This window comes from Pogoniulus pusillus, chromosome 2, assembly GCF_015220805.1.
Source record: "Pogoniulus pusillus isolate bPogPus1 chromosome 2, bPogPus1.pri, whole genome shotgun sequence".
NCBI lineage: Eukaryota > Metazoa > Chordata > Aves > Piciformes > Lybiidae > Pogoniulus > Pogoniulus pusillus.
Window position 1 is genome coordinate 18,051,066 of NC_087265.1, and position 27,176 is coordinate 18,078,241.

Consider the following 27,176-nt stretch of genomic DNA (forward strand, 5'->3'; position numbering starts at 1 on the left):
TCATTTCTACCTCTTAACCTACTGGTATAGGGAGGTTGAAATTCACATGATGCTGGCTGTCCTTTCCATGAAAACATTGCCCCAGAAGCACAACACCTGATCTGAAAACAGAATTACTTTATAGTGATATTGAGGCAGAAAACTGCAGTTTCCATTTACAAGCAAGCTGGAGATGTTTTATGTGTGAGCGGCAACATTCATTGCTTGGTTTATACAATGTCTGCAGACACTGACTGTGTAGGCCACCAGAATTTCATGTGCTACTGCACATCTGTTAAAACCCTGGGACTACTGCCAAATATACATCTGAGCACCTTGCTGTAATACACCAGGGTGTGGAAAATAACCTGTGGTTCCTTGGGTGATCCCTGCTCACATCAGATCCTTTTCTAAACTTTGCGTATTTGAGCAGAAGATGACAGCTGTAAGAGAATTTTGTGGCTTTGCTACTTAAGCATTTTGTGGTGGTGCATGTGCCAGCACAAAGGCTCTGACCTCTTATTTTTGGAGTATGCAGTCCTGTGCAGCATATTCTGCTGAAGAGGTCCCAGGAGCATAACCTTGTGCTGACTTTTGGCAAATGCAGCTTTCAATGACTATTTAGTAGGGGACATGTGGAAGTCATCAGGGCTTGTAGACCACCAAATGCTCTGCTAGGACACAGTAGCAAAAAACACTGATGAATCCTATTAGAGATTAGGTCCTATGTGCAGTGGATGCCAAAGTGACTAACTTAATGTGATTGCACTATGCTGCTGAATGGCACTGGCTCTTGTTTATTACTCCTGCTAGACATAATTTACTTCTATAAATTTATTCCAAAAACTGTGCTGTCAAACAAGGGAGCTTGCTTGCCTTTTTTTTTTCCCCACCACTTTTTCTTGTCACCTTCTAATTGGCTGCTAGTAGATGTTTCTTTGAAACATAAACCCATGTTTTAACAGCAAAGCTGTTTGAGACATGTGAGTATGCTTGACCCAGTCCTGCACAGATTGAAGTTCCTGTGCAAGAAAGCACTCCAAGGCAATCAGATCAGCTGGAATGCACAGATGACATGTGCTAATTGCTGTTTACTTTCTTACACAGGAAGTGTGTATTTAAATGAAAATTAATTACATTTATTTGAAAGCCTCCTCAAGATTCCATCTCATCCTCAAAATAGGTACTGAAATATGAAAGAGATTGCTGGGTTGCTCAAAGGCCGTGTGGGAGACCAGAAAGACATGAGCTTATACCAATATGACACATAGAAGGTCAATCCATTTATTGAAGCTAAGAGTGATACTTATATAGTGGATTCAGTACAGGGGCATGTACTTTTGATAGGCTCCATCATTAGCTGTTTCCAGGGCTGACCAGCCTGTCCCCTTCACAGCCCCCTTGCACAGCTCAGCTACAGATAGCAGCTAACTTCTTCTCTGCTAGCCTCACCAAGGCCACCTCCCTGCAGCTGTGCTTCTTATCAGAGTGACCTTAGCCTTAGCATGCCCTATTCTTCTTATTTCTCAGACTGTTCATTTCTACTCAATCCTGCTCAAACCCTGGCAAGAGATGATCTTGATCTGAAAATATATGCTGATGTTTCCTGTTCAGAAAAGGATTTAAAAATTAAATGGAAATTTCCATACAGAAGTATGTGTAAACTCTCACTGTCCCTTTGCAGCAGAGGCTCCAGCAGCAGTGTGATTGTAACAGATAACCAGAGCTGCAACAGAAGATACGTTCAGGCAAATGACAAACCAATTGCTTTCAATGCTGGGGGCGGTGAAGGGGGGAATATCTTTCATACTTGGGAAAAGTCTTGTTAGCTTAGTGCAGGAATAAAAATCTGCTGACACAATTGCTTTTATAGGATAAGATTTATAGCTGCTTTGAAGATGCTGGTCATATTCTCTAACTGGTTAGCAGCCCAAAATGCATCAGCACAATCAAGTGTACATGCATTTAACAAGCTGAGAAATCACAGGAGAAACAATGACAGGGTGTGAGACAGAATATCTTGTACTTTTGAGATCTGAGTTCTTAATTTGCAGGTCAAAGCTCTGATTTCTCATCTTTTGCTGTCATTGCTTCAAGGAATATGATCTGATACTGTGCTTTTTCATTTTTTTTTTTCTCCCCACCTTCCTCCATTTTCTTCTTTGTCTTCTATGAGATAGAAAAAAACACATTGCAGACAACCACTTAATGTCTGATGGATACTGATGAGTAGTGTTGGTAACCAGTCATGTTGGATAAATACCCAAATGATTGCTTACCCAGAGGCAGACATGGATTTATGATAAAGCTGCATAGCACAACAGTAACTTCTGAGGTCCTCATCTACATTCATCCCTTGTTTTCATGTCTGAGAAGGGTATGGAGAGGGATGTCAAACTGCTTCAGACTCACTCAAGCCAGTAAAGCCTGACTGGCCAGCAGAGACATCTGTTCAGATGAGGAACAGTCCTCTTTCCTGTAGGGACTTAAAGCTTCCATTCACTGATGCAAGACAAAAAGTCCCTGTCTCAAATTGCAACTGTTCCTAGACAATATTTTTGTGTTTTGGAAATCTTGGCCAAGTGTTCACTTTTTCCCAAACCATGAGGAGAACCATATTGTTAGAATAGATGTGTATCCTCTCCACTATGTTGGGGCAGGAAATTCAAATGGAATAGTGTAACCAGGACCCCTGACAGTATGAATTCTACTGTATTTCAGGAAAAAAAACAACAACCAAACAACCCTATGATAAAAGATTTCTACTTTATGGGAACTTCTTTAGTTGTAAGTGTAAGTGCATGCATATTTACAGCAGAGGCATTTGTTTGAATTGTTGCCCAGAGGAGGAAAGGAGCATGACATAATCATTTGCCTGATCTCACTTTTGGTGACTTTTACATCTTTGTTGGTGAGGACAGTGTAGAAAAGTGTACCAAGACTGAGTAAAGTCTGTCTTCAGGGAGCATAAGTAAACCAGCAAGCAGTGCAAAACGAAACTTGTTTGTTGTGTTCTAGTTTTATTCCTGCAGGTTTTCTAGGACTTTACAATACTTGTGATCTTGTTCTCTTACTGCGAGTGGATTATGGACATCTATGGACTAAATAAACACTAAACAAACAGGCAGATTTTCAGGAGTGATTGTATTAGGATTCTGCTATGTCTTTCAGTTTTTTAAAGGAGGCCAACGATTTGTTGTCTTGCAAACTGACACTAATGGATTTTGGCTGCCAGTATTAGCATTTATTTGACATATTCCCATTTCCTTCAGGGCTGTTTATTGGCCAGTGTACTCACAAATGATAATTAGAGAACCAGAACTTTTCAGAAACAGGTTTTCCTTTGTGTTATACTCAAATGTCTGTAGATTTCACTTCAAGAAACTCTGTTATTTTCTGGCTTAGTGGAGAGTTAAGAAAAAGCACCAAATTATGAATTCAATCTCTTTGAAGGCTTAAATCATAAGTAGGAAAAAGGGCCACTATTATGGCATCATTGAATCAGTCCTCTCTTAAGTATCTTTGAGAGCTAGGAAGACTATCGACTTTAGCTGCAAAATGCACTAGAAATCAAAGATTGTGACATCTTTATAAGCTGTTTCCTAATTCCTGCCTCTGTTAAAATGAATTAATTTTCATGACACACTTTCAGTGTAGTTTAAAGAAATTGAAGTATTGAATGTAGGTAGGGGAAATTCATAGAAACTAAACTATAAAGTCAGTGTCAACTGAGAGTAATCAGCAAGTCTGAAGGATATGTTTCTGAACAAGTAATTCAGAAGTAAAAAAGAGTAAAACAATTGCCATGAATACTTTTGTATTCATGATACTTCCTAAACTAGCAATTGTTCCATTTATGATGCTAATTAGCATGTGAAAATTCTAATATCACAGATAAAAAGTAAGTTTTAATTTATCCTGGAGTGATTTTTTAACAGGATTCAATTTCTTTGTGGTTATATCCTTATAAAAAAATAATCAGTTGCCTTCTTCTGATTTGGGATGGATCAGTTTTGGAGTGATGTAATTTTTCATCAAATTTAAATTTTGAGCTCCCTGAAGTTTGTGTTTCATTAGACTTCTGTACAAATTGTCAGACTGACATGCAGAAGTTATCAAAGGTGATTTTCATGGTAGCAAATCATTACCAGGTAATTTATTTTCTCAGATTACTATAGTTCTTTATAGCAAACTTCTTTAAATCTTTGTCCACTTTAAAAAAGGGGGGAATATGAAAGAAAAAAAAAAAAACAAACACCTAACTCCTATGATTTCTGTTTTCAAAGAGAAACAAATGAAACTACCATTAGTGCTGGAGAAGACAGAACATTCAAGGGAGCTTAGGTTACTTAAATCACTCACTTCAGTCACAATGCAGTCACCGACCTGAAATTTTTGATTTTTTGGTATACAGACCTTACAATTATTTTGAAAAACAAAATGGAAAACTGATAGCTTTGGATTATCATTAAAATGTGGTTTGCAAGGGTAGTCTGTGCTTGTCTCAGTGACTGAAAGGTATTCTATGTCTTTGTGAGCATATTCCACTAGACATGCATCTTATTAAACTCTTATTCAAATTCTACATCATCTGATGTTCTTGACCTTTAATATTTTTGCTGAAAAAAAACAGCCAATTGACAGATAGATTTCTTATTTAGAATAGATATTTTATCCATAATTTGTGCCAAGCTGGAACTGAATTTATATATGTTAGTCACATGTTTGAATGCCTTGTATTAGTTGAAAAAAATTAAAGCTACCTGGAATGTTCCAATTATTTTGTTTTAGAAAAGGAAAAGTTTATTGGAAATCCATTTTACTTAAAATACCACTTTGTAAAACAAAGAGAGTACTGCTACTGCCAAAGGAAATACTAATTACAATTAAAGTATTAAAAGCTTGTTTCCTATCACAGCGATTGGGTTTTAGAACCTGGCTGAAGGGAAAAATATGCTTCTAATAGGATTTTTGGAGGTGTATAATCAGTTTAGGAGCCTGGTTCCCATGAAATCCCTTCAAGAGCTTTTTGAATTGGCTATTCCTGCCAGCTTAGTCAATTTGCATGCAGAAACACAGTTAATAAATTCCATCACAAACAAGAAGCCAGCACACAGAGGAAAAGATGATGCATATTTGGATGCAAAGGTGGGTGCAGGTAAGGCAAGCACACAGAATCAGATCAAAAGATACTTCTGAAGCTACAAAAAATGGAGAACTGAAGTGTTTAAAGTAGCAAATAATGTCCTGGGTGTATACATGAGACAAATGACAAATATGGTGAGGAAATCCATTGTACTCTGGAGATCTGAGTATAGTGGAAGACACCTTTTCTGGACTAAAAAGTAGGATGAGAAAGCAGAGAGGCGAGAGCAAGTGAAGAGTGGTTTTATTGCAACATTCCCTTTCACTGGACAGAGAAATGAGGTTGGAAATGGGTAAAATGTGGTTGCTCAAATGTCACATATGTCCTGTAGATGTATGCTTCTGAGAATATCTGGCTTCAACTGATATTTGAAAAGGTCCTGAAAGCACAGAGTTCCTCTCCTGATGTCTCTCCTGTTCACTTTGTCACCCTGTTTCTCTCAGAGTCAGATATTGCAGACTTCGATGGCAGAAGTTCACTTCTGTACCGGTTTAATCAGAAACTTATGAGCACATTCAAAGATGTCGTTTCTTTGAAGTTCAAGAGCATGCAGGGGGATGGAGTCTTATTCCATGGAGAAGGACAGCGTGGAGACTACATTACCTTGGAACTACAGAAAGGGAAGCTCTCCTTGCACATCAACCTGGGTAAGGGTAATCAGGATTATTGGATCACATATTACAGTAACAAGGAGTGTCTTGCTTTGCTTTTATAAATATTTATATTGGACGTCATCTAGATACTTCAGCTAAGATCCACAAAGTATGCTGAGTGCCTCAGACAGCTCACAGCTTCAATACTGGTTAAAGAAGGTGCAAGGGGAAGCAAAAAAGAATAGACATGACTGATTTCATGCAGTATGTGATAGCTTAGCCACAAAGAGACCTTGGCTCTTTTAAGTAGTGCTGACTAAGGCTGAACAGCTCAGGGCCTAATTTTGAAACTTTGACCTCTGCTCGACAGTGTTTTCAAGTAGTGACTACATTAAAAAAAAAAAATCTCTGTTTCTCCATTTCTTCTTCTTCATCCAATTTGTTGGGTTATGTTTTTTTGGATTTTGTTTTGGTTTGGTTTGGGGTTTTTTTTGGGTGGTTGGTTGGTTTTTTGTTGTTTTATTTTTTTTAGACTAGTATTCCCAGGAAGTTCGATTTGGAGTAGAATTGGTTTTGGTTTCTGTCTTACTTTTTCCATTCTGTGATCAGAAATGAGCTGAGAATACATGATTTAAATTTAAACATTCTGGTCATAACTTTGTGTACTCTGGCACTGCTTTGCTTCTAGAGGTGTTTTCAATCAAAAAAAATGAGTATCTGGCCATTACTTCACTGCATGATCATGCTGGACCACAGGAACAGGTGAAAGCCTGGCTTTAATGTGTTTCTGTAGAAGGATGCTTGCATTTTCATGGTGAATACACTACAGCACTTTGATAATGGCAGGGGTGATCATACCTCCTCTCCAAGCATGATTACAAAATCTTCATTGGCTTTTTTTGTGAGTGACACATGATACGGGCCATAGCAGTCTCTGTTGACTTAAGTTTCTCATGCTGAAGGGTTTGAGTTTTGAGTTGGACAGAAGTTTTCATGCCTGCAGTGCTGTACGTAATTCAGCACAGGAGCTGCACTTACCCTATTTCTGTGTTGAACTTGGTCTGAAAGTCTCAGTGGCGTGTCAAGGTGGAAAGCTGAAGCAAACCTCCCCCTGTTTGACCATGAGGGTGTGGGCAAGGAGGAGAGGGCATTAAGGTCCAAGTTTTCTCACTGCCACTCTGTCTTAATAACTTCGATGAATAAAGTGATCTGATCTCAGCTCTTGTTCATGCTGACTAGACTGCTAAGACTGATTCTAATAAAAATGAGAGATCAAGCATCACACATCTGGTGACATGTAGCATTAGCAGGGGCACATCTCAAACTAGCAGTCGCAGCATAATGTGAGAAGTTTGTCTAGAGCAGATAATGCAGGCAGTGGTGCAGTATGTCATTCCCCTGTTTGCAGCCTGGAGAATGGAAGGAAACCATAAACTAATGGAGCAAACTGGAAATACTAAGACAGAATTAATTGATAATTCCTTCTGCATTTTCCCCCTCCAGTCTATTTATGTTTGTGTTAAGTACCAGTAACAATTTTCCACAGCTCTTAGGTGTTGTTTTTATGTAATCTCGTTAACTGTTTAGTCTCCAACTGGTATTTTCCTTCCTGTTTCCTTTTCCATTTATTAATTTTCCTCTTCCTCTTCCTTTTCCCCTTTTATTTATGTTTCTTTTATTTTTTCCTGATTGTTTTCCTTATCATTGCCCTTTTCCTTTTTTGCTTTTCTTTTCTTTTTATTTCCTTTTCCGAAGCAATAGAAATAATAATGCAGCACTTTCTGTTTTGATATTTTGATTTTACTTGGGTAGATGACTACATCTGGAACCTATGAATGTGGTATTCTTTGGTTCTGTTGATTTGTTCACCTCTTACAAATGTTTTATACTACTGTAAGAGTATAGTACAGTTAGTTTGTTTTGTCTTCCAGATGATGCTGTTGTGAATAGATAGTGCGAAGAATTAGTTTTCCTCCTTTCACTAGTAGCTCCAAATGTACTGATTTTAGCCATTTAAAGTCCTCTATCTGTAGTCATACATCACGGGAAAGGGTTTTGATGTATGCTCTTGAATCTGTTTGCATCTTACCAAACAGTTCTGTCTGTTCCACTGGAATACAAAAAAGGATGTACATTCCTTTTAAATGAGAGGCTCTGAAGTGTTTAGACTGTAGCCAGTTGGAAAACTAAAAAATGCTTGAAATCACCAGGGCTAGGGCCTAAATGCTTTATGAATCTTCATCTAACCTGTTAGACATTGAGGCCAGGTTTAAGAGTCTGAGCTAAGCAAGCCACCTCTGTCCATGTTGCTTCACCAACGTGTGGCTTGTTTTCTCTGAAAATGAAGTGTCAGGAGTCATCAGTTAATGTGAATAGACAGGAGATTTTGGTGCAGCCTGAAGTGAGTTCTTTAAACACCAGGGCTTTGAATGTGTAACAGAACCAAGGGCACAGGCAGAATGGTGAACTCCTGTATGCTGTGATGTGTGAGTGCATTGCTGGGAAAACTTCCTGATTTATTTCAAAGATTTCAGGGGGAAAAAATGTGTGCATGGTGCATATACACACATATACAAGAGAGGGGCCAAAAAAGTTTGACAAGGAACTCTTTCTGATGGGCAGATATCCAGTTTGCATCTAGAAGCATTGGTCTGTGCTCCCCTTGAATCTCCATGCTTGAGCTAAGGGCCTGGAGGTAACTTTGATGTCTTCTGCCTGTCTCTGCCCATCCAGGGGATTCCAACTTGCACTTCAGTAATATCCACACATCTGTCACCCTGGGCAGCCTCCTGGATGACCAGCACTGGCACTCGGTTCTCATAGAGCGCTTCAACAAGCAAGTGAACTTCACAGTGGACAAGCACACCCAGCACTTCCGAACGAAGGGTGATTCAGATCACTTGGATATTGATTATGAGGTGTGTGAAGCCCCTTAAGTTATAACCTAGGAGATTAATTGATAGGAGATTAATGTGATGGAGAACAACCACACTATGAGCTGTTTTTTTCCTCATCAAAGATCTTTATTTAGTATTTCATTCCCAGAGAGCTCCTTTCATAGTTAACAAACACAGATTCTGTGCAACTGTGTATACAACAGTCTCAAAAACTGGCTAGTGTCTGAAGAAATACACACGGGATTATGCTTACATTCACAAGTACAGTGGACTTTGAGCAACCATAGGTCTGTAGAGAAAGGTGCTGTATGATCTTCTCCTATATGATTTTAATGGGATCATATTGCACAATCCCTGTATCTGATTGACATGACCATGGGCATATCAACTCTGAGTTGTACCTCTATCCGGCCACCACTTCTTCAAATTACAGCTTTCCACTTAGAGGTAAAGACTATTGTTTTCCTACTAAGAATGAAGACCCTGAGTATGGCTTTCAAGACATCTAGTTCTGACTCATGTTCTTTCATGTCTGGGTTGTGATGGTTTAAGGAGACACAGCAGTCAATGAATGACTGAGCAGAGGAAACATCCTGCCTGCATGTAAAACCTAAAGCTGATGTGCTTCTCTGTGAGGCCAAAGTGTGGCAGATTGCAGTTTGTTTTGCTCCAGCAGTTTAGTGCTCATGGCTTGTAGTGGGTAAAAAATACCTTTTAAAAGTGGTTATATCATCTTATGTACATGCAAGACAGTTCCTTCTCTGTTCCCCTCATCGATGCACACCTGTGTGCAAGTTGTCTGTGTTCGTTTTTATTCCCACACACTTGTCTGCCAAGCCTTACTAGCTCACAAGGCACAGGGTCATGCTTGCACAGTCAGAGACATCACTCTGAATGCACTGAGCAGGCACGGTTCATTGCTTAAGAGACCACAAGTTTCCCCTCTGCACTTTGGATTCATTTTTGTGGAAAGGGTCAATTCTTAGAGCACCCAAAGCACAAAATCAGGTCTCAGCAGTGGCAGGTACTTGATCTCTGCTTCACTCATGTTAGACCAAATAATGTATTTGCATTCCATAAAGCAAGGTGAAGAGTGGTACCAGTCCCCTGGCACTGCTATTCCAAATCACAAACACATTTAGTAGAGACAGCACATTTGAGCACTGAGATTTCAAAACTACTTTAGGCTCCACTAGCAAGGGCCAAAGATGTAACTACTTATAAGATGGGATTGAGAAAAGCCAAACAACTGAGTCATCAGCTTTCCTGATTTCAGTGTAATAAAATTCCTTGCTTCCTGCTACAAGATTGATGACAATTAGGCTTAGGCTTCAAGGTACTCCGCAGAACATTTTCCTAGATATCCCAGACAGGGAGCATGGTAGAAATCTTCAGCTAGTGTAAAATCATCACCATTATCCTCTGTGACACTCTGTCTCACCCCTTGGTACTTAGGTTTTCACACAATATGTTTTCTTTCCACTTGCACTGAGGCAGTCTTTCAGTTAAATATTATGGCAATATGGTCTACTGAAAGTTTCTCTCAGAAGATTTTAGGAATTAAAGGCCTTACCATGGGTGATAAGCCTATTAGTTTGGTAATTACAATTATTACCTATCACAAAGGAAATTATTTTCTTAATAATGCAGTGGTATAATTGATATTCATTATTATTCTGTTTTGAAACCTAGTACAGAGTGTCTAAGAAGGAGACTTAAGGAAGGAAAGAAGAAAAGTCTGGTGTTTTAAGGAAGAACTAATGATTCTCCCTGGGAAAAAAAAACAAACTAAAACAAACCAAAAAACATTGCTACTGTCTAAACCCTTATGACAGTAACGAACCTGCAAGAAATGTGAAGTAGCAGTCTGTTCACTTTTTGTTTCTCTGAAGTGACCAATTAATACATCTGAGGTGCAAGGTCATTAAGGACTTGTTTTCAAGGTTATTGAGGCAGGTTTTGTTTTTTTGTGTATCCCTTGCTAGGTGGAGTGAGAGAAAATGTAACCCCCAAATTTCTCTTTATTTTTGTAGTAATGAGCTGAGGCAAGCTGTTAAGAGTCATGACAAAGGAGTAAGGCTGACCAGGTTCCAGCAGCCATCAGTGTCCGCAGTGTGTGCCCTTGCTGCAGTGGATGCAGCAGGATGCAACACAGCTTCTGATGCACTGGAGCCGCTGTCACATGTGCTGGCTGCAGGATTCCCACCTGTATTATACCACTCATGGTGCATGATGGTGAAAATTAATAAAACCTCAAGAGTCTTACCAGTTAGACTTTGTGAAAAAAAGAACAGTAGAGCTAATTAGAAATTATCTGTGTCAGATGGAAAAAAAAAAATCATTAGAAGTTTTTTTGTGGGGGGTAGGTATGGGCTTTTTATGTGTTTGTTTGTGGGGTTTTTCGTTTATTTGCTTATTTCTTAGGAATTTAGAGTATTTACAGTCCAAGGATTTTATCTTTCTTTTCTTGGGCTCGTTCTTCTTGAAGGGCTTTTGTCCCTCCACTTAGGTGATGAGTTGCACCTTGCACGATACTAACATCTTCCAATACATAGTACAGAAAAAGCATTGTTTAAATGTGTAACCTGCAGAACTTCTCTGTTATGCTTCTGAGTCCCAGATACCGTGTGTCAGTATTGTAAAGACCAAACCACAGTGAAACTGAGGGAAAATGACTGCAAGGTGCAAATGAGGTAGTTTGTGTGTGTGATACTACCCTCCACTGGCTGAAACCTGAACTGTTCATACACATGCTTGATGGAAAGGAGTGACCCAGCTTGCAGAAAAACCCAGTGCTCTGTGGGCTGGAAGAGATTATTCCCCATTGCCTCGTGGTTCTTGTGGTCTGCTGATGGGTGGCAGACCTCCAGAACTGTGGGGGCTGTAGAGAGTGGAGACCATTTGAACATCACCTTTTGTGTGGGTGCTCCTAGGTGGAGGACCAGTGGTATTAGGCTGGTCAAGTTGGTATGTTGGGGCACCTAATTGCTGTTTCCCAACTGGCGAGCTGTCTGTGACAGCAACAGCTCTCCAACATCTGGAATCCCATACAGCCTCTGATTACCATGTTGGGTAGCCAGGCTCTGCTTCACACTCTGAGATGATGCTGTAAATGTGACTCAGTTCTTAGCTAGTGTCCCATATGGCTGCACGGATTGGGGCTCTGTCCTCTTGATTTTGGGCTGATGACTAAATACAGCTCTTTTTTTCTTTTTTTTTTTTTTTTTTAATCCAAAAGCTCAGCTTTGGAGGGATTCCTGTTCCAGGGAAACCAGGAACCTTTCAGAGGAAAAATTTCCACGGATGCATTGAGAACCTTTATTACAACGGAGTCAATATAATTGACCTAGCAAAGAGGCGCAAACCTCAGATCTATACTGTGGTAAGAGACAATAAAATATCCTTTCCTTCTTTACTTCCATGTTGTTGGCACTGCCGGTGGTACTGGATGAGTGGAATTCATATTTAGTTAGCTAAAAGCATAATTAGCTTGTTAAAATTAGGCTGAGGCTCACACCAGCCAGTGTTGAGAGTGGTTGAGTGTGTGGTGAGGGTTATTGAAAAACATGTGGAAGCTAATACATTTCTCTAACTTTTCAGGTACAGTAGAATTTGTTTGGAGAAACTTTGTAGTTTGTTTTCCAAGATTAAAATGTGTCTTTTTGATGGCACAATAGAAGTCATGCTGACTTTCCTTTCTGTGGTTAGCTTGGATTTTATTTTCAAAACCATTCTTACCATTCTAGCAAAAAAAAAAAATATTTTGCTATTTGAGTTGGTGTTATAGACAAAAGGCAATGTTTATTTTGTTATTAAAAATAGTTACTTTTGTGCTGCCTGTTATATTCGGTATATTGGCAATTCTGAAAGCCATTGACCTGATACTAGCATCTTGGAATATGAGATGGTACAGGTAAAACAAAAGGAACCACAGCCTTATCCATCCTGCTAACATAACATATAAACATAACTCATAAATAATAATGTCTGGAGTTACAGATACATTTAAATATATCATGAGCAAACTAAAGAACATATTATTTCATAAGAACAAGTATCAGTACACTCCCATGAAGCCTTGACACATTGTATATAATTCAACTTTTTGTTTAGCTTGAGCCTCACTCCTCCACCATGCTTTGAAATATGCCTTTTGGTTAATGCTATGTCTTTGGAGAATGTGGAGGCCAAACTGCTTCTTGCTCTTATGGCATCTTCTAGTTTGTAGTAATCATAGAATTATATTATCTATTTCCAACCCCTCTGCAATGGGCAGAGACACCTCCCACTAGACCAGGTTGCTCAAAGCCTCATGCATCCTGGTCTCAAACAATGTGTATAAACAGGTTGTGGTTACAACAGAGTAAGACAAAAGACCACAGGAAGACCTTGCTTTCCTGACTTTCTCTGCCTAGGCTGAGATTGAATGCACAAGAAAATGAAAAATGGAAAGGTGATAAGAAGTCTTGTGTTGTATTGCTGGCTGTCAAGAACTGCCTGCAGGATGCTCTCCTAGCTTGAGTCTGAGACTGTGTTTAATAACCTCAAGTTTGATTGTTCTGACTCAGGACTCTGAGGCACAGCAACAGCGTTGAATTGTTCTTGCACTCAGCTTGCTTTCTAAGGGAATCAAAGAGCCCAGGTTTGCTTTTTAGGTCATTAAACAGCTGGTTGTTTTGCCTTCCTAAAGGAGAAAAATATTGTCTAGGTATAACATGGCCCCAAGCAAGGATACTCACAGTACTTGGTTCAGCCAGTGCTAGATCAAAGGTCTAGGCATCCTGTTCATTTCATCAATATAAGGTAGTGTGGATGTGTCCCCATCTTTCAGTTTCTCTCACAGAAGTGATGATTTTAATGCAGTAGTTGTCAAAGACTGGCTGCTGTACTGCATTTTGCAAGATTTATGAGTTGCTATGTGCTGTGCCTGTGACACATTTTTATCAAAAGTGCATGGGAAGGTTGCTGCACTTGCAATGCCTCCTAATCTTAGACTAATACCCTTCTATAGAAAAGAGCCCTGTAAATCTGTTGTTTTCCAAGGTCCTTTCCATTACAGCCATTTAATTCTTCTAGAAGCACTCAGGTATTTCCATCTTTCACTGGCTGATGTCCCTCCTCCATTTTCCTGCTCTTCCCAACTCCTTAGCAATTTACTTACTCAAATTAAAATAACTTGTTCTTGCTAAATGTAGTCTTTTACCTGACAGACTTCCTCTGCACTACATCCTTTTACTCAAAGTTCACTGAGGTTTTTAAGCAACAATTCATATCCTCAGGGTGCTGCAAGCAGCTCTGCTTTGTGTTTTGGTAGTCGCTAAGGTTGTCTGGAGTGGAAATGCGGTGAAAGGAACAGCAAAGAGGAATAATTAAACATAACAGGACTTGAATCACTTCTTCCAACAACATATTGTGCATTTGTGTTCCTTCACCACTGTGGTGGAGGGGCAGCAGCCCCAGAACTGAGGCTTCACCATGCCTCTACATGCCCAGACATGTTCTTCTGCCAGGACCCACGAGGCAGCAAACAAATTGTGTAACACACACACGCCCAGCCTGTGTGCCCCTGAGGTCCGGGCAGGTAATCCCCTATTGGGAGGTCCAGGCATGCCTCTACTGCCTATTGGGGCAAGGTTTGGCTTACTGCCAGCCTGATTAGTCGTTTTAGATGTCCAACGAGCCACAAATCTCGGCCCCAGAGCCTTTAAAGAGGGGTGCACAGCAGCACCACATGGTCAGACGTTCAGTCCTGTTCAGTCCAATCAGGTGATCCCAACTGTTTACCAGTTCAGAAGCTTAGAGCATTTTAGACTCAGCTCTGATCCACAGCAGCATCCTGCTGCCCTGACCCGCTTGCATTGGCCTAGATGCAGGATCAGGCCTTGCTCACTTGCAAGCATTACAGAGGCTTAGACCTCATGCATTGATCTCAAGGTGCAGCCAAGCTATCTGCATGCCCTCTGAGAAGCAGAGCACATTCATGCCTGCACCATACATATATGGGAAGCCGAGAGACCCCCTGCCTAAAGCCTAGAGCTATCTTGATTCATCTGCGGAGTTAAATCTTCCCGCAGCACGGCCTAAATACTACTTGCCAGCTATCCTGTAACTCTGGAAAGACCCAGAGCTCAGCAGACCCTCAGTCTGCAAACCTGCAAACGCAGCCTGCTAGCTGCCAGACTGTGTCAGAAGCTACACAGACCAAATCCTTCTCCTGCATCGGGAAATTCCTGCCAGCTGATCATCCCTGGACACATGGCTTCCAGAAGAAGCAGCAGCACCGAGGCAGAGATCACCCCAGGAGTGAAGGTTAGAGAAAACTCAATTTACCCCAGAGACTGGGAAAAGCTTTATCATCCCTTGCAAGCCGGGACAGACTCCAGCTCACCAAGACCCCAATACTGGGCACATGCTGAGACAGATTCCCAGGAGGGTGATTTAATGATTAATACTTAAGAACAGCACACATAAGTAAGCTTCAATTCTTTTGTAATATAAGTTACCTCTATCTGAGGAGCACACATAGTTTCAGCCCTCGCTGGGCAAACACTAGAGCTGTTAAGAGGCATTAAGCCTAAGAATCTTTCTCTCTGTCAATAATTGTTAATAATTTGATAATTCCATTTAATAATCAATCCCTGTAAATATATCCCAAAGCTATTTTCATAACTTTGCAAACGAACTTGGATTTCATAGTGGTTAGGGGTGGAGTAAATTTGTAAATATTAATTTTAATAAATAATTTTATAAAAAATCAAAACTGCCTCAAATTAATCTCTCACCTCCCCCTAACAGGGGAGGAATAGAGAAATCCCCTCCACGACAACCAACAACTGGAGACTGGCTCTGCATTTTTAGTCCCCAAAATACCTTAGTCTCCTAACAAAAGATATTTGAGAACAAACTGACTGGTTTGGGATTAGAAAGCCCAGTGTTTGGAGATGCTGTGTTTTGCCTTCAGAAGTGAGGCTGATTTCAATACTTAATCTCTGCTTCATTCTCTGTGCCTTTGTAAACACTGACCCAGTCAATAAGCCAAACTTCTGGGTTTTCGTACCCATCAGCATTGTGTTTTTTTTTACTGTTGAAATATTTCACATGAGGAGGAGAATGATACATCAGGTTTGCAGGTATAGATTTCCTCTTATGAAGCAATTCCTCATCCATATAAATAATGGTTCCAAGTCAGGTGTATTTAAAGTCAGAAGAAGAAATTACAGATTATCAATAACAGAGTACTGTACCATGTATTGTACTCTTGGGTGGTGGCTATGATTATCATTCCCTCTATTCTATTTTGTAACTCATTTGCAGTTGTCAGACTTGCAATAAATCCCCCTGAGAAAACATCTCAAGATAACAAGGTAGCCTGTCTCTTTGAACTGGAACTTGCCTTCAGAATTCCATTTTTATATTGCCTGATACTTAACCTATGTAGGTACCAGCCCTATCTATTTGTACAGGCCTATCCATCTTCTCTCTGGGATTTCTTCTGTCCCTAATGGTATGATGTGGCTTTTTTTCTGTTGTGTTGTTATGGTATTTTCTTTCCTCTCCTAGGTCATTGAGAGTGTAGAATTATAGGGAATCTTTTTTTTTTTTAATTTTCCTCTGAAACAATTACTGAGTTTAATTGCAAAACATTATGAGAAGTCAAATTTCTGTAGTTACTGCTGTCATGGTTGTAGGGCTGGACCCTTGTGAAACCACAGAAAATGTTTTAAAATAATGATCTAAAGATCTGCCTTATTTACTGGCTGCCTTGTTATCACAGTATAAATTCAGACTGCCCATTATGACAAATTATAGACCAGCTACTCATGCTTCTTGGGCAATTAGTTAGGTGCAGGAAAATACACTAGCAGGACTCTCACTTACAAGAAGCAGAAGGGGAATTGTCCTTCACAAAAGGACTTTTCACTTCTTGTTACCTGGGATGAAGTCCTTGTTGAAGGACTTTGTGCTTGTGAAGAGTGTATGCAGATGCAGAAGAGGATGTTCTAGGAAAAGAAGTCCATTAAGAATTAATACATCTGGCTGAGGGAGTAGTTAGAGAAAAATAGCTATAGCTTGCTGAAAACAGCTATAATATCCTGGCCATCAGTGGTTACCTACTGCTAGATGCGGGGCGCACCTTTAGAAATTGCTCTACTGTGACTTGTGGCCAGGGTGTTAAGTCTTTTTTAAAAGTATGTCACAGGTTTGTGATGCCAAAATAAGAACCTATCTAGCTGAAGAAATTCAGAGGTCATGAAAAGATGCTGTGTTTGATCTTCTCAGTGTTCCACCCCACACACTCACTGAAGCAGAGGAAAACCTTACCTGCTTTTCTCTTATCTTTGACTGATAGGATTTGGAGTTGTATTTTTATTTAGCAGAGAAAACTGCACCGACTTGAAAGGAGTGCAGGATGTTTGTAAGGCAGAAGTTGTCAACCCTCAGATATGCTTGAATTTCTGCTTTGGCCTGCCATGTTGAATCTGGGAGTGACAACCCAGCACAGCAAGGGATGTGTTGACATGTAAATGCATCAGTGTAATGCCTTAGGGAAATAACCAATTGCCAGCATCAAAGACCGGGAAAAGATATCTGGTGACAAGAGAGTGTAAACTATTAATTCATTCCCTTTATAGAGAATCCAAAAATACCATTTTATTAAACTGATTTGAGATGCCTTCCTTGTGAGAAGAATTTACTTGTCTACACATCTCATTCTACCAAAGTGCTATTGCAAGTGTCAATCTATTTGTGAATATCAGGTAGCTGATTTGTGAAGGCCTCTGCTAGGATTTTCAGAACCCGGAGTTAAATTTCATTTTGTTTTATTTTTAATTAATACATTTTACACTTTATTAATTTTTGCACTGCAATCAGACTATTGTAATAATAAATGTAAAAAACTATTGGAAATGTTTGGTGATATTTTCCCACAACTTCGCATAGGGCTAAATTTGAATATATTAAAAAAAAAAAAGAAAGGATAAAAGTTGCATGCAATTATCTGATGAAAGCATGAGTCACACACATTGAAAAAGGAACTGAACTGACTATTCTTTAGATAAGCCAGGTGAATTCAGATTTCAGGATTATTTGGTTCCTGTTAAAATAGCTGTTTATGGTTTATTCTATCTTTCTGTCTAATCTCTGGGTCTTCCTTCACATCCTACCTGAAATGTGGCATAGTAAGAAAGTGCATATAAACAGCATTTATTTTGAGGTCACATTTTATTGTCACTGAGTGGTGTATCAGGTGGTTTTGAAAGAAATTAGATGTGTCTTCTCGATCATCTTGAAATTAAGTCTAAGTGACAATTTGCTCATTGATTTCAATTGTCTTTGTCTACCATTCTGAAGACTTTTAGTCTGTAAATGTTGAATCCAGTATGTGGCTACAATAATTATATCTCTTTTTCTTGATATCAAAATTTGTTTGTGTTAGGGTTTTGATAGATGCCATGACCACAAGTCAAGCAAGTCTTCTGGGGAGTAAAAAATGTATTTTTTGTAAGACTGACTGGTGACATGCAGGTATAAATGACACATTTTTCAGTAAACAAGGCCTATTTGAGAATTATTAGCCTTCAGCAAATCGCAGGTTAGAAACAAATGTTCAGAATTTAATTTACTACATTATCTGGGTAGTCAAATTGAGTGAACAGGGTAGTTAGTACCTGCTGAGCACAGAAGGATGTTTTAAGGCAAAAGATGATACAGCAGTTAGTGCCTGTAGAAGTGAGAGGTGACTAATTATTTTTATAGCAGTTAGCAAGGGATAAGGAAAGTGGAGAATGTAATTTGCTGTAAAGCCAACCTTTAAATGTCTTTTTAAAAGGTCTTATTCCAGTTGCTAAGACCTCGGGAACTACCTGGTACTTGGATAACAGAGAGGGGCAAGCTGACCCTATGACAGTCAAGAGCCTGGAGGATGTGCAGTTCATACCAATCACTTAGGCTTCCACGATTGGAATTTACAAGAGGAAAATCCAATAAAATAAAATAAAATAAAATAATACATGAAAAAAACCTCACATTGTTAAGAATTGCTTGCTATGTACTTTTCTGTTTTGAGGTGGATGTGACTCTGTTTCCATTACAATAATAAAAAATTTTAAAAAACCCAAACAAAAGCCCCATGGTAGTCTTACAGATGTGTGGTTTGGTTGGTTGGTTGGGTGTTTTGGTTGTTTTTGGTGGGTGTTTGTTTGTTTGTTTGTTGTTTTCATTTTGGGGTTTTGTTTTGTTTTGTTTTGTTTTTTCCAGCAAATAAAAGCTATAGATCAATTTACCTTCATCTGAAATGAAAGTTTGCCTTGAATTGTGCTAATTGGCCATTTTGATCTAAGACATCTATCTTATGTCTTAGTCAGACAAAGTGAATTTGAAGGCTGATTTCATTCCGGTTTGTTGTTCAAAGGAGGTGTGTATTTGGTTTGACTGAGATAGAGTGATTTTTTCCTATATCAGCCCTCATAGTGCTTTGTATTGTCACCTAGAAAGGTGTTTTTAACACACCTACTGCTAAGCAGTATCAAGGCTGTCTCTCCAACATCCCCTCCACCCAAGCCCAGCAAGCTGGAGGATGGACATGATCTTGAGAGGTGACTCATCTAGGCCATCTGACCCAAACTGACCAAAGGGATATTCCATATCACATGATGGGAATTTGGGAATTAGAGATTAAATTGTTTTCATTTGCTTCTGCTTTATTAAACTGCTTTTATCTTGACCCACAAGTTGGTTTTTTTTTTTCTATCTTATTTTCTCCCCTCCCTGTCCTGCTGAAGAGGGGAGCGATGGAGCAACTTAATTGGCACCTGGCAATGAGCCATGGTCAGCCTACCACAGAGATGGGTTTCCTCCTGTGCTCTTTTTCACCCTTTTTCTGAGGGAAATTCTGTACAATCTTTTCCAGCTTAGTTCTGTATTTACTTTATTGTCAGCAGCACTATCTATTGTACCATATAATGAAACAATAATGTACAGTTACTATGGACATAAAAGTGATAAAATCCTTTGATCCTTTCTTCCACATCTGGAACACAGTCAGCTTAGAAGCCTGAGAGAAAAAATGTGCAGAAACATCTGCCAACTATCTCATCCCTACGTTTGGCATGGTCACAGTGTTTCAATTTTTTTAAAGCTTTCTTTTATTTGTTAAATGCTACTTTTTTCACACATTAGCATTATTTTAATGTAAACAACCTAAGTCAATGTGGTTGTGCTAGTTGAGCCTAGCTAGAATGTTTTGGTGAGAAGAACTTGTTTACAGGCTGTGAAAAGGAAACAGTGGTAATGTCTACTTCACTCACAGGCTTGCTGAGATATATAAGAACAAGAATAAAAACATAGATAACAGAGTCGCTCTCTGGGCTTTGTTGGGTGCATTTGTCTCTCTAACTTAACCTGCTGTGTGTATGACTAATTGTCATGGTTTTAAAGATAGCTGACAGAAATTAAGCTCTCAAATGGAGTTGGAGAAAAAAATACAGAATTCTATTTGGAGAGAGTTACAGAGATAGACATTACAAAGCGATTACCACATCCCTGGCAACCCCCCTTGAATTTTCCCCCAACCCGAAAACTAAATCTAATAATCCTCTCCCCCTACAATGCCTCTGCCATGCAAAAAGGCCTGAACAAGCCTCTGGAGGCCTACCACTTACATGTTCTTCCCGATAAAGTGGCTCCAGCCACACACACAGGGCAGGAGGAAAGGAGAACGAACTGATCTTGTTGTGAGTTTACAAAGAGATAGCAAAATTATGGGATTGAATAACAATCTTCCAGAAGATTTTTTAATCCTATAGTCTCAACCCGGGACACTAATGCACCTGCTTCCTAACCTCCCTGGCCAACCCTCCAATGTTCCTTGGGTGTAAGGCAACGTCTTGGGTAAGGTAGAGGAGTGGGAGGAAGGTGGAAGGGTGGATGAGAGTCCCTCCTGGGGACTCTGGTTTCTGTATTACCTTTCAACTTGTGTATTTCTGTATATAACTGTAAATATCTGCCTGTATATTGTGCTAAGCTGTAAATATAAAGCTTCATTCACTTTCCAGAGCAGCTGATTCTAGTCTGGGTGATTTCCAAAGTGTGGGGGGTCAGGTAACACCCAAACCATCACAGTGGTAAACAGCATTTTATTGATGTGCATGATATGTAGAGTGAATGAAGTTCTTTGAGGTGATTAACGAATGAAAGTTCGAGCAGAAAAGTTTTTAGACTTAACATAATGAAATTTTGCTCAGAGAAAGAGAGATCCACCTCAGTACAGGACCTTCTGTGAAAGTATGAGTCCTACTCATGGGATAGACTAATGATTCACTCAGTGGCCTAGTCCATGCATCTGGGTGCTTCCACATCCCGTTTGAGCACATTTTGCACCATTCAGAAGGCTGGAGCTGGTATCTTTGATTTGCTTTTCATTCAATGCTTAGCAATTATTTGAGAAGTACTTCAAATCTGTGTGTGTCTCCTGACAACTGTTCTGCTTGAGAGAGTTAATTTTAAAAAAGAATTTTAAAGGGCTTCCTCAATTCTTGAGATTCAGTCACTTAGAGTTGAATTATAAACTTCCACCTTATCCTTTTAAAACTGCATCAGGAATCACCTTTTTCCTCTGTTAGCCTCTGCAGATTCATCTGATCCATCAGTCTTTTCACAGGTAGAAATAGTCTTCCAGTTTCCAAGATGGAGATATTCTTGCCAGTTTACCCACATTTGTATCTCAGCCAAGTGTCGGATTTTATTTTCCTTACCTACTGTAGGAAATCTTCCTTTATAATCTCCTGTAGAAAACAAGATGTCCTTTTTATTGGATAGTATCCACAGAGTGATTAATGAGCCAAGTAAGTGCCCATTTCATACTCTAGCCTGCAGGTAGAGTGAGAGCTCAGGAATACTCATTTATTATTCTTCCTGTTCAAGCTGTGATCTTGGCCTATATCCTTTGGTAGGCTGAGTGTTGAGGACTTCTGTTCAGCTGTCATTTTGAATAATTTCCCAAGTACGTATTACTTTTGATTAGTATTCAGTGAGAGTGATAGCTATGGCTAAGAAACTTGTCACCAGTTGCCCTAACTGCAGTGTTGTAGCAATCTTCTCTCTTCATTCAACGATACATTATACACATGAAGAAAGGCCAGAAAAAGACTGAATAATTAAAGTTATACAGGTTTTATTGAAATCCTGCAGAAGTCACTGGCAGGATTCCAGTCAGCTTTAGATGGGTCTTGTAGGATCTTCTTTGTAAACAGCTTTCACCCTCATCACTTAGCAACTGTGGCTCTGATTCTTCCTTAAAATGCTGTAACATGCTGTCACCTGTTCACTCGGCAGCTTACTTGAACAAGAATCACCTTTGCGACCATACCTTGCCTGCAGAAAGCTGGGGTATTTGAGCTCTTAAGCCAAATGTCACAGCATCCAGAGAACAAATTGTAAATGTCTTCATTGAGTTTCTAAGTTCAGAGGTTTCTTTTGCCAAATAATGTGAACTGTCTTGGAAAGATTTCACTGCTTATTAGAGGAGTCATTAATCAGTCCAGAGATGTTGGACTCAATGAATTCCTCAAATACCACATGATATCTGGAATTTTCAACATCTGGGTAGACTCCTTTATTTTCTCTTGGGATTAGATTCTTCTTATCACTTTTCCTAGCCAATGGGCTTTTACTTTTCAGTTAAACTGGGTTTAGTTATAAAATTAAGTGCCAGCCAGCAATCTTCCATGTACCCTGAGGAATTCCAGAACTACTGCCAATTAATGTGAAATCCTCTGGATCAGTGCAGATTTACTTCTAACTTGGGCCTGCTGGAATAATTTTTTTGAGAATAACATTGAGGGCAAATTTAGTTTTTTTAATGGGAATCTATTCCACTTGACTGAACAAATGGTTTTCAAAATAACCATTGTGCTTTTTTTTTTTAACTTTCATGTTGTTGTTTCTAAGCCAGTAGACAGCATTGTTTAGCCTAACAATGTCAGCAGCTCTCCTTGGTGTGTATTTACATCACTTGATTTTGCTTCTTCAAGAAGGTCTTCCTCCCCTAAACAAGTTTCCATGGCAATCAATTGTGTGTTTATTTTTCCTGCAAATATCCTGGATTGTTTTTAGTTCTGACTAAACTTAGTTGTGGCCCTTACATCATGAAGGTCTGAATTCTTCAATAAGTGTAACAGAAATACCTTGATGAAAGTATCCTCCAAAAGGCTGATATGTCTCTTCTATCTCCCAAAATGTACCCTTAATTCCCTTTATGCAGAATATTGCAGCGCTGCCTTTGTGCATTCCCACCTTCTTGTTCTTGTGAAATGTAGGATCACGCTTGCTCAGCTTTAGCATAGTCAATGGAGACTCTAGAGAGCTTGAAGCCCCCCCAGGTTTAAACATGGGGAAAAAGCATGTAGATCCTGTCTCTGTGTCCCAGCGTTGGCCATGGATGCATACAGCACTTTTTACTGCTCATGATTTCTGAGCCATCATTCCCAGATGACATGAATTGCTAGCTAGAGTGAATGATTAGAGTCTTTCAAGGGATTGCAGCTATCCGTGAGTTCAGGACCTAGGTGCACATGCTGAGAACTTGTATCAAAATCAAGCAGAGATTTGCTATTATATTTGCACCTATGCCTATGCATCAGGGATACTTTGCTGTGGTGCTACTACAAACAGCTGAAAGCATATTGAAGACACAGCAATCTTTACAGGCTTATTTTAAGGTCATTTGATAGTTTTTTGTGCATTCAAACATTTTTTTTTTCATGTTTGCATTCACACTCTCCAGCACCACTACAGTCAGTCTAGGCATGGCTTGTTCTGCTGATGGTAAAATCTGCAAAGAGCTTTGATATAAAAATCCTATTCAAATGCTGCAAATCCTCTACAGTCTTGTATTTTGTTACAGTCTCCCACTATCAGTGAAATTAGATACTTGTGAGTGCACACTCAGATAATGTTTGAACTTCCCACCAAGCTCCATATCTGTGTAAGATCTGTAAATGTCTTACTGCTTTGTGTGGAGTTAGTTGAATCACTGTAAATGTCTGAAATGTCAAAGAAAACTTGTAATTTTACATGTCTAAACCTTTCCAAAGCTCTAGAGAAAGTTAGCCATATTTCTTTATGTAACTGCAGTTGACTGTTTCCTGTAATTAGTCATAAATTCAATGAAAAATTAAGGTGGAAATATAACAATGACGAAAACAAACAAAAGCCTGCATCTCTTGCACAGGCAAAACCCAGCAGATGGTAGAAAAAAATTAAAACTTGAGAGCAAATTTCAATCTCACTCCCCACCTGTCTAACATTTGGGTCAGTATATATTAGCTATGGATTGTATCTCAAAACTCATTGTAACGTGATAGTACCCGCGGATAGCTTTCACTATTGTTAAATCTGGTATGCAGCACTTGGCACTTCAGGGAATATGTAACTAGCTTGATATAAATATTTGTCTATCAGGAGGTGTTTCATCCAGTAACTCATTCTCTTTATGGCACTTTATTTTAAAATAGAAAATAAACAAAACCAAGAAAGGCATTGGCAAATGATAAGGAGCAATGCCATCATCTGTCTTGAGAATTCAGAAAAGAATTCTCTGAGTACTTTGCATTTCCTGCTCATTTGTCTGATTCTGTTAGTGGTGACTATGCTGTTAAAGCAAGGTACTGGCTCTGGTAGTGGTACCATGAAGAAAGACATTTCTTCCATTTTATTTTTATCAGATTCCAGTTGGTGTTTTGCAAAGTAGTCTAGTTCAAGGAAAGCTGGCTGCAACAGTCTCCTGGAGTGGCTTTGAAAGATATGGCTTCTTAAATGTGTCCAGGCTTTGTGAATTTTAAAGGTTTTATTGCGTGGCTTGAATAGCCTAGTTGGGTAGCCTACAATGGCTGAACAAAATGGTGGAGTAACTTCCTCTGCAAACTACAGTGCTACGTGCTGGTATAGCTTTTGCTGACTGCTTTGAGTAAATGCACTGCTTTTCTGGTCAAATAGCATCATAGGTTTCAAGGCTCAAGACAGAGGTAATCAGCTAATTTCGGCATTGAAATGTTTTTGGATTTCTCCACTCTTATCGTATATGTAATTTTTTAATAATTCCTCAAAACTGGGATCTAGCACTGGCTGGGAAGTCTGTGGTTTCAGCCCACTAAAAGTCTTATATCAAATGAACTTTTCTTTGAGTTTCCTCATCAGTTTTAGAATAATTTCAGAATAATTACTTCTCATTATTATGTGGTCCTTTGTTAGTTGGAGTAGCACAGGGCTGTCTCATTCCAAGTGAAAAAAAATGTAGCCAGTACTGTTACTGCAAACTATGTATTATTTGAAACAAACCCAGGAAATTGACTTCAAGAGTTAAGCAAAAGAGGGAGTTTTTACTTTCACAGATATATAACATTGTTGTAAATGGGAAAAAAAAACAACAAGTATTATCATTAGTGATTCAATTTTGGCTTAGACTTAGACTAAATCTAATCTGTCTGATAGGACCTCTGTGCATTAGATGATTCTTTGTTGGTTTATTTTGTTTTTCTTTCCCACTGCTATATCAGTAGCAGTTTGTTATTCCTTTGATATCAGTTCCTGAGGTCAACACAGATCCAACCGGGTTTGATTTTCTTAGTGTAAAGCTAAGCTTGAACTTGAAATGGAAGGTGCTGGGAAACTAAGAGCAGATGTAACTACGTTGAGATGATCTCTTTAGACTAACAAAGAAACATTTCTGCATGCAGATATGATCTTGACAAGGGACCTTCTAAGGGATGAAGGTTTGATTTTTGATGCCCCCTATTTGAGGTGAAAGTAAAATTTTGATGTCAGTTGTGTTTTCCCAGAATGGACAGATACATTTCCTAAGGAGTTCCAAGGTTTGTAGCTATAACTATACCTGTTTTACTTTTGAGGGCCTCTAGAAATCAAATAAGCTTATTTAATCATGAATGTTTTGAAATGACTCCCAAAATAAAAATTGTTGTGTTGATTACATTTTATTTTATTATTTGCAGGGGAATGTGACCTTTTCTTGCTCAGAACCACAAATTGTTCCTATCACTTTTGTCAGCACCAATCGAAGCTATTTGCTACTACCTGGCACTCCTCAAATTGATGGTTTGTCAGTCAGCTTCCAGTTTCGAACATGGAATAAAAATGGCTTACTTCTGTTCACCAAATTATCTGAAAATTCAGGAGGTCTCTTGGTTTACCTTCGTGGTGGGAGATTGACACTACTTATTCAGAAAGAAGTGGAGAACCAGGTGGAAATCAGTGAAGGTACTTAAGTTTTGTTTCATCTCACCTGACTCCCTTTCCACTACAAAGATCTAACTCCAACAGATGAAAGGATGGTTAAATAAGGAAGCAGCCCATCTTCCTTTTTCTTTTCAAATTTCATAGAATCATAGTATCATAGAATCTTTAAGGTTGGAAAACACCCCTGAGATCATCAGGTCCAACCATTAACCCTACTCCTCTAAGTTCACCACTAAACCATGTCACTAAGTGCTACATCTAAATGAACTTTAAACACATCCAGGGATGGTGACTCAACCACCTGCCTGGGCAGCCTGTTCCAATGCTTGGGTGTTCTACCAGTGAATTATTTTTCCTAATGTCTAGACTAAACCTACCCTGGTGCAACTTGAGTCTGTTCCCTCTTGTGCTGTGACCGATTACATGTGAGAAGAGACCAGCACCTACCTTGATTTCCAGTAGTAGAACTACTCTGTGGAGTTTGAGGCACATCTAAGCATGAGAAGTTGCTGTCCAGAGATCTCCAGACTCAGTCTACTTGACAATTAGCTCAACCTCTGTGTTCTTAAACAATCATGCTAAGTTTCCTTCAGTTAGATCACATAAAGTCCTTCCTGTTTCCTGTTCTCAAATTGCACTGCATTGCTAGCTAGGAACAAGCTCAGCGACTGCACTGTTTCCTAGCACAATTTAAGACAGCCTCAGAGCTAATTTCTTTCCTCCAATTGTAGCTTTACGTTCTTCATTTATGTTACTTCAGAAAAGAGATTGACCATGGCCTTCCTCTCCTCACACCCTCTCTTAGCAAGTATCTTTGTTCAGTGCAGCTGGTGGGATGTAACAGGTTGAAATATGGTTGCTGCTCTCTTGAGTTAAAATCAAGGGAAATTCCTTGTAAACACTTACCATAACAGCAATTCATTGGCTCCAAGAGACAGTAGGTAAACAATTTCAGGCTATACAACAGAGACAAGACCAGAGTAGTGCCAATACCATTCCAGTGTGATCTATATAAGCCATGCTGTCATCTCAAACAGAAATGTTCTTATTGCAGAGCCTCTGCACATCTCTTGCTGCTATGCAGCCATGCTGTCTGGGACACTGGGAAATTAATTTTCTGTGTAGGTTCAATACCCAGTTTCCAAAGGCAGAAGTATAATAGACTGGTGGAACTCAGATGGAAATAGTAATAATAATAATAATAATAATTTCTAAAAGAGCAGCTGTTTGGAACTGTATAATATTCAAATATTCCCAGTACAGACTAAAAGAGGACAGATGTGTCTATTAAAAGAAACAGAGATAAAA

General features: G+C 39.2%; 1 protein-coding gene across 2 annotated transcripts in view; it reads left to right on the top strand.

Moving 5' to 3' along the window:
* The window catches only part of CNTNAP5 (contactin associated protein family member 5), a 366,715-nt gene that overhangs the window by 164,780 nt on the left and 174,759 nt on the right, over positions 1-27,176 (top strand). For both annotated transcript variants that reach the window (XM_064157679.1, XM_064157672.1), the window contains exons 5-8: positions 5,569-5,772; positions 8,452-8,636; positions 11,854-11,997; positions 25,625-25,889. In XM_064157679.1, coding sequence (XP_064013749.1) covers positions 5,569-5,772; positions 8,452-8,636; positions 11,854-11,997; positions 25,625-25,889 — 798 coding nt within the window. The remainder of the gene's footprint in view (positions 1-5,568; positions 5,773-8,451; positions 8,637-11,853; positions 11,998-25,624; positions 25,890-27,176) is intronic.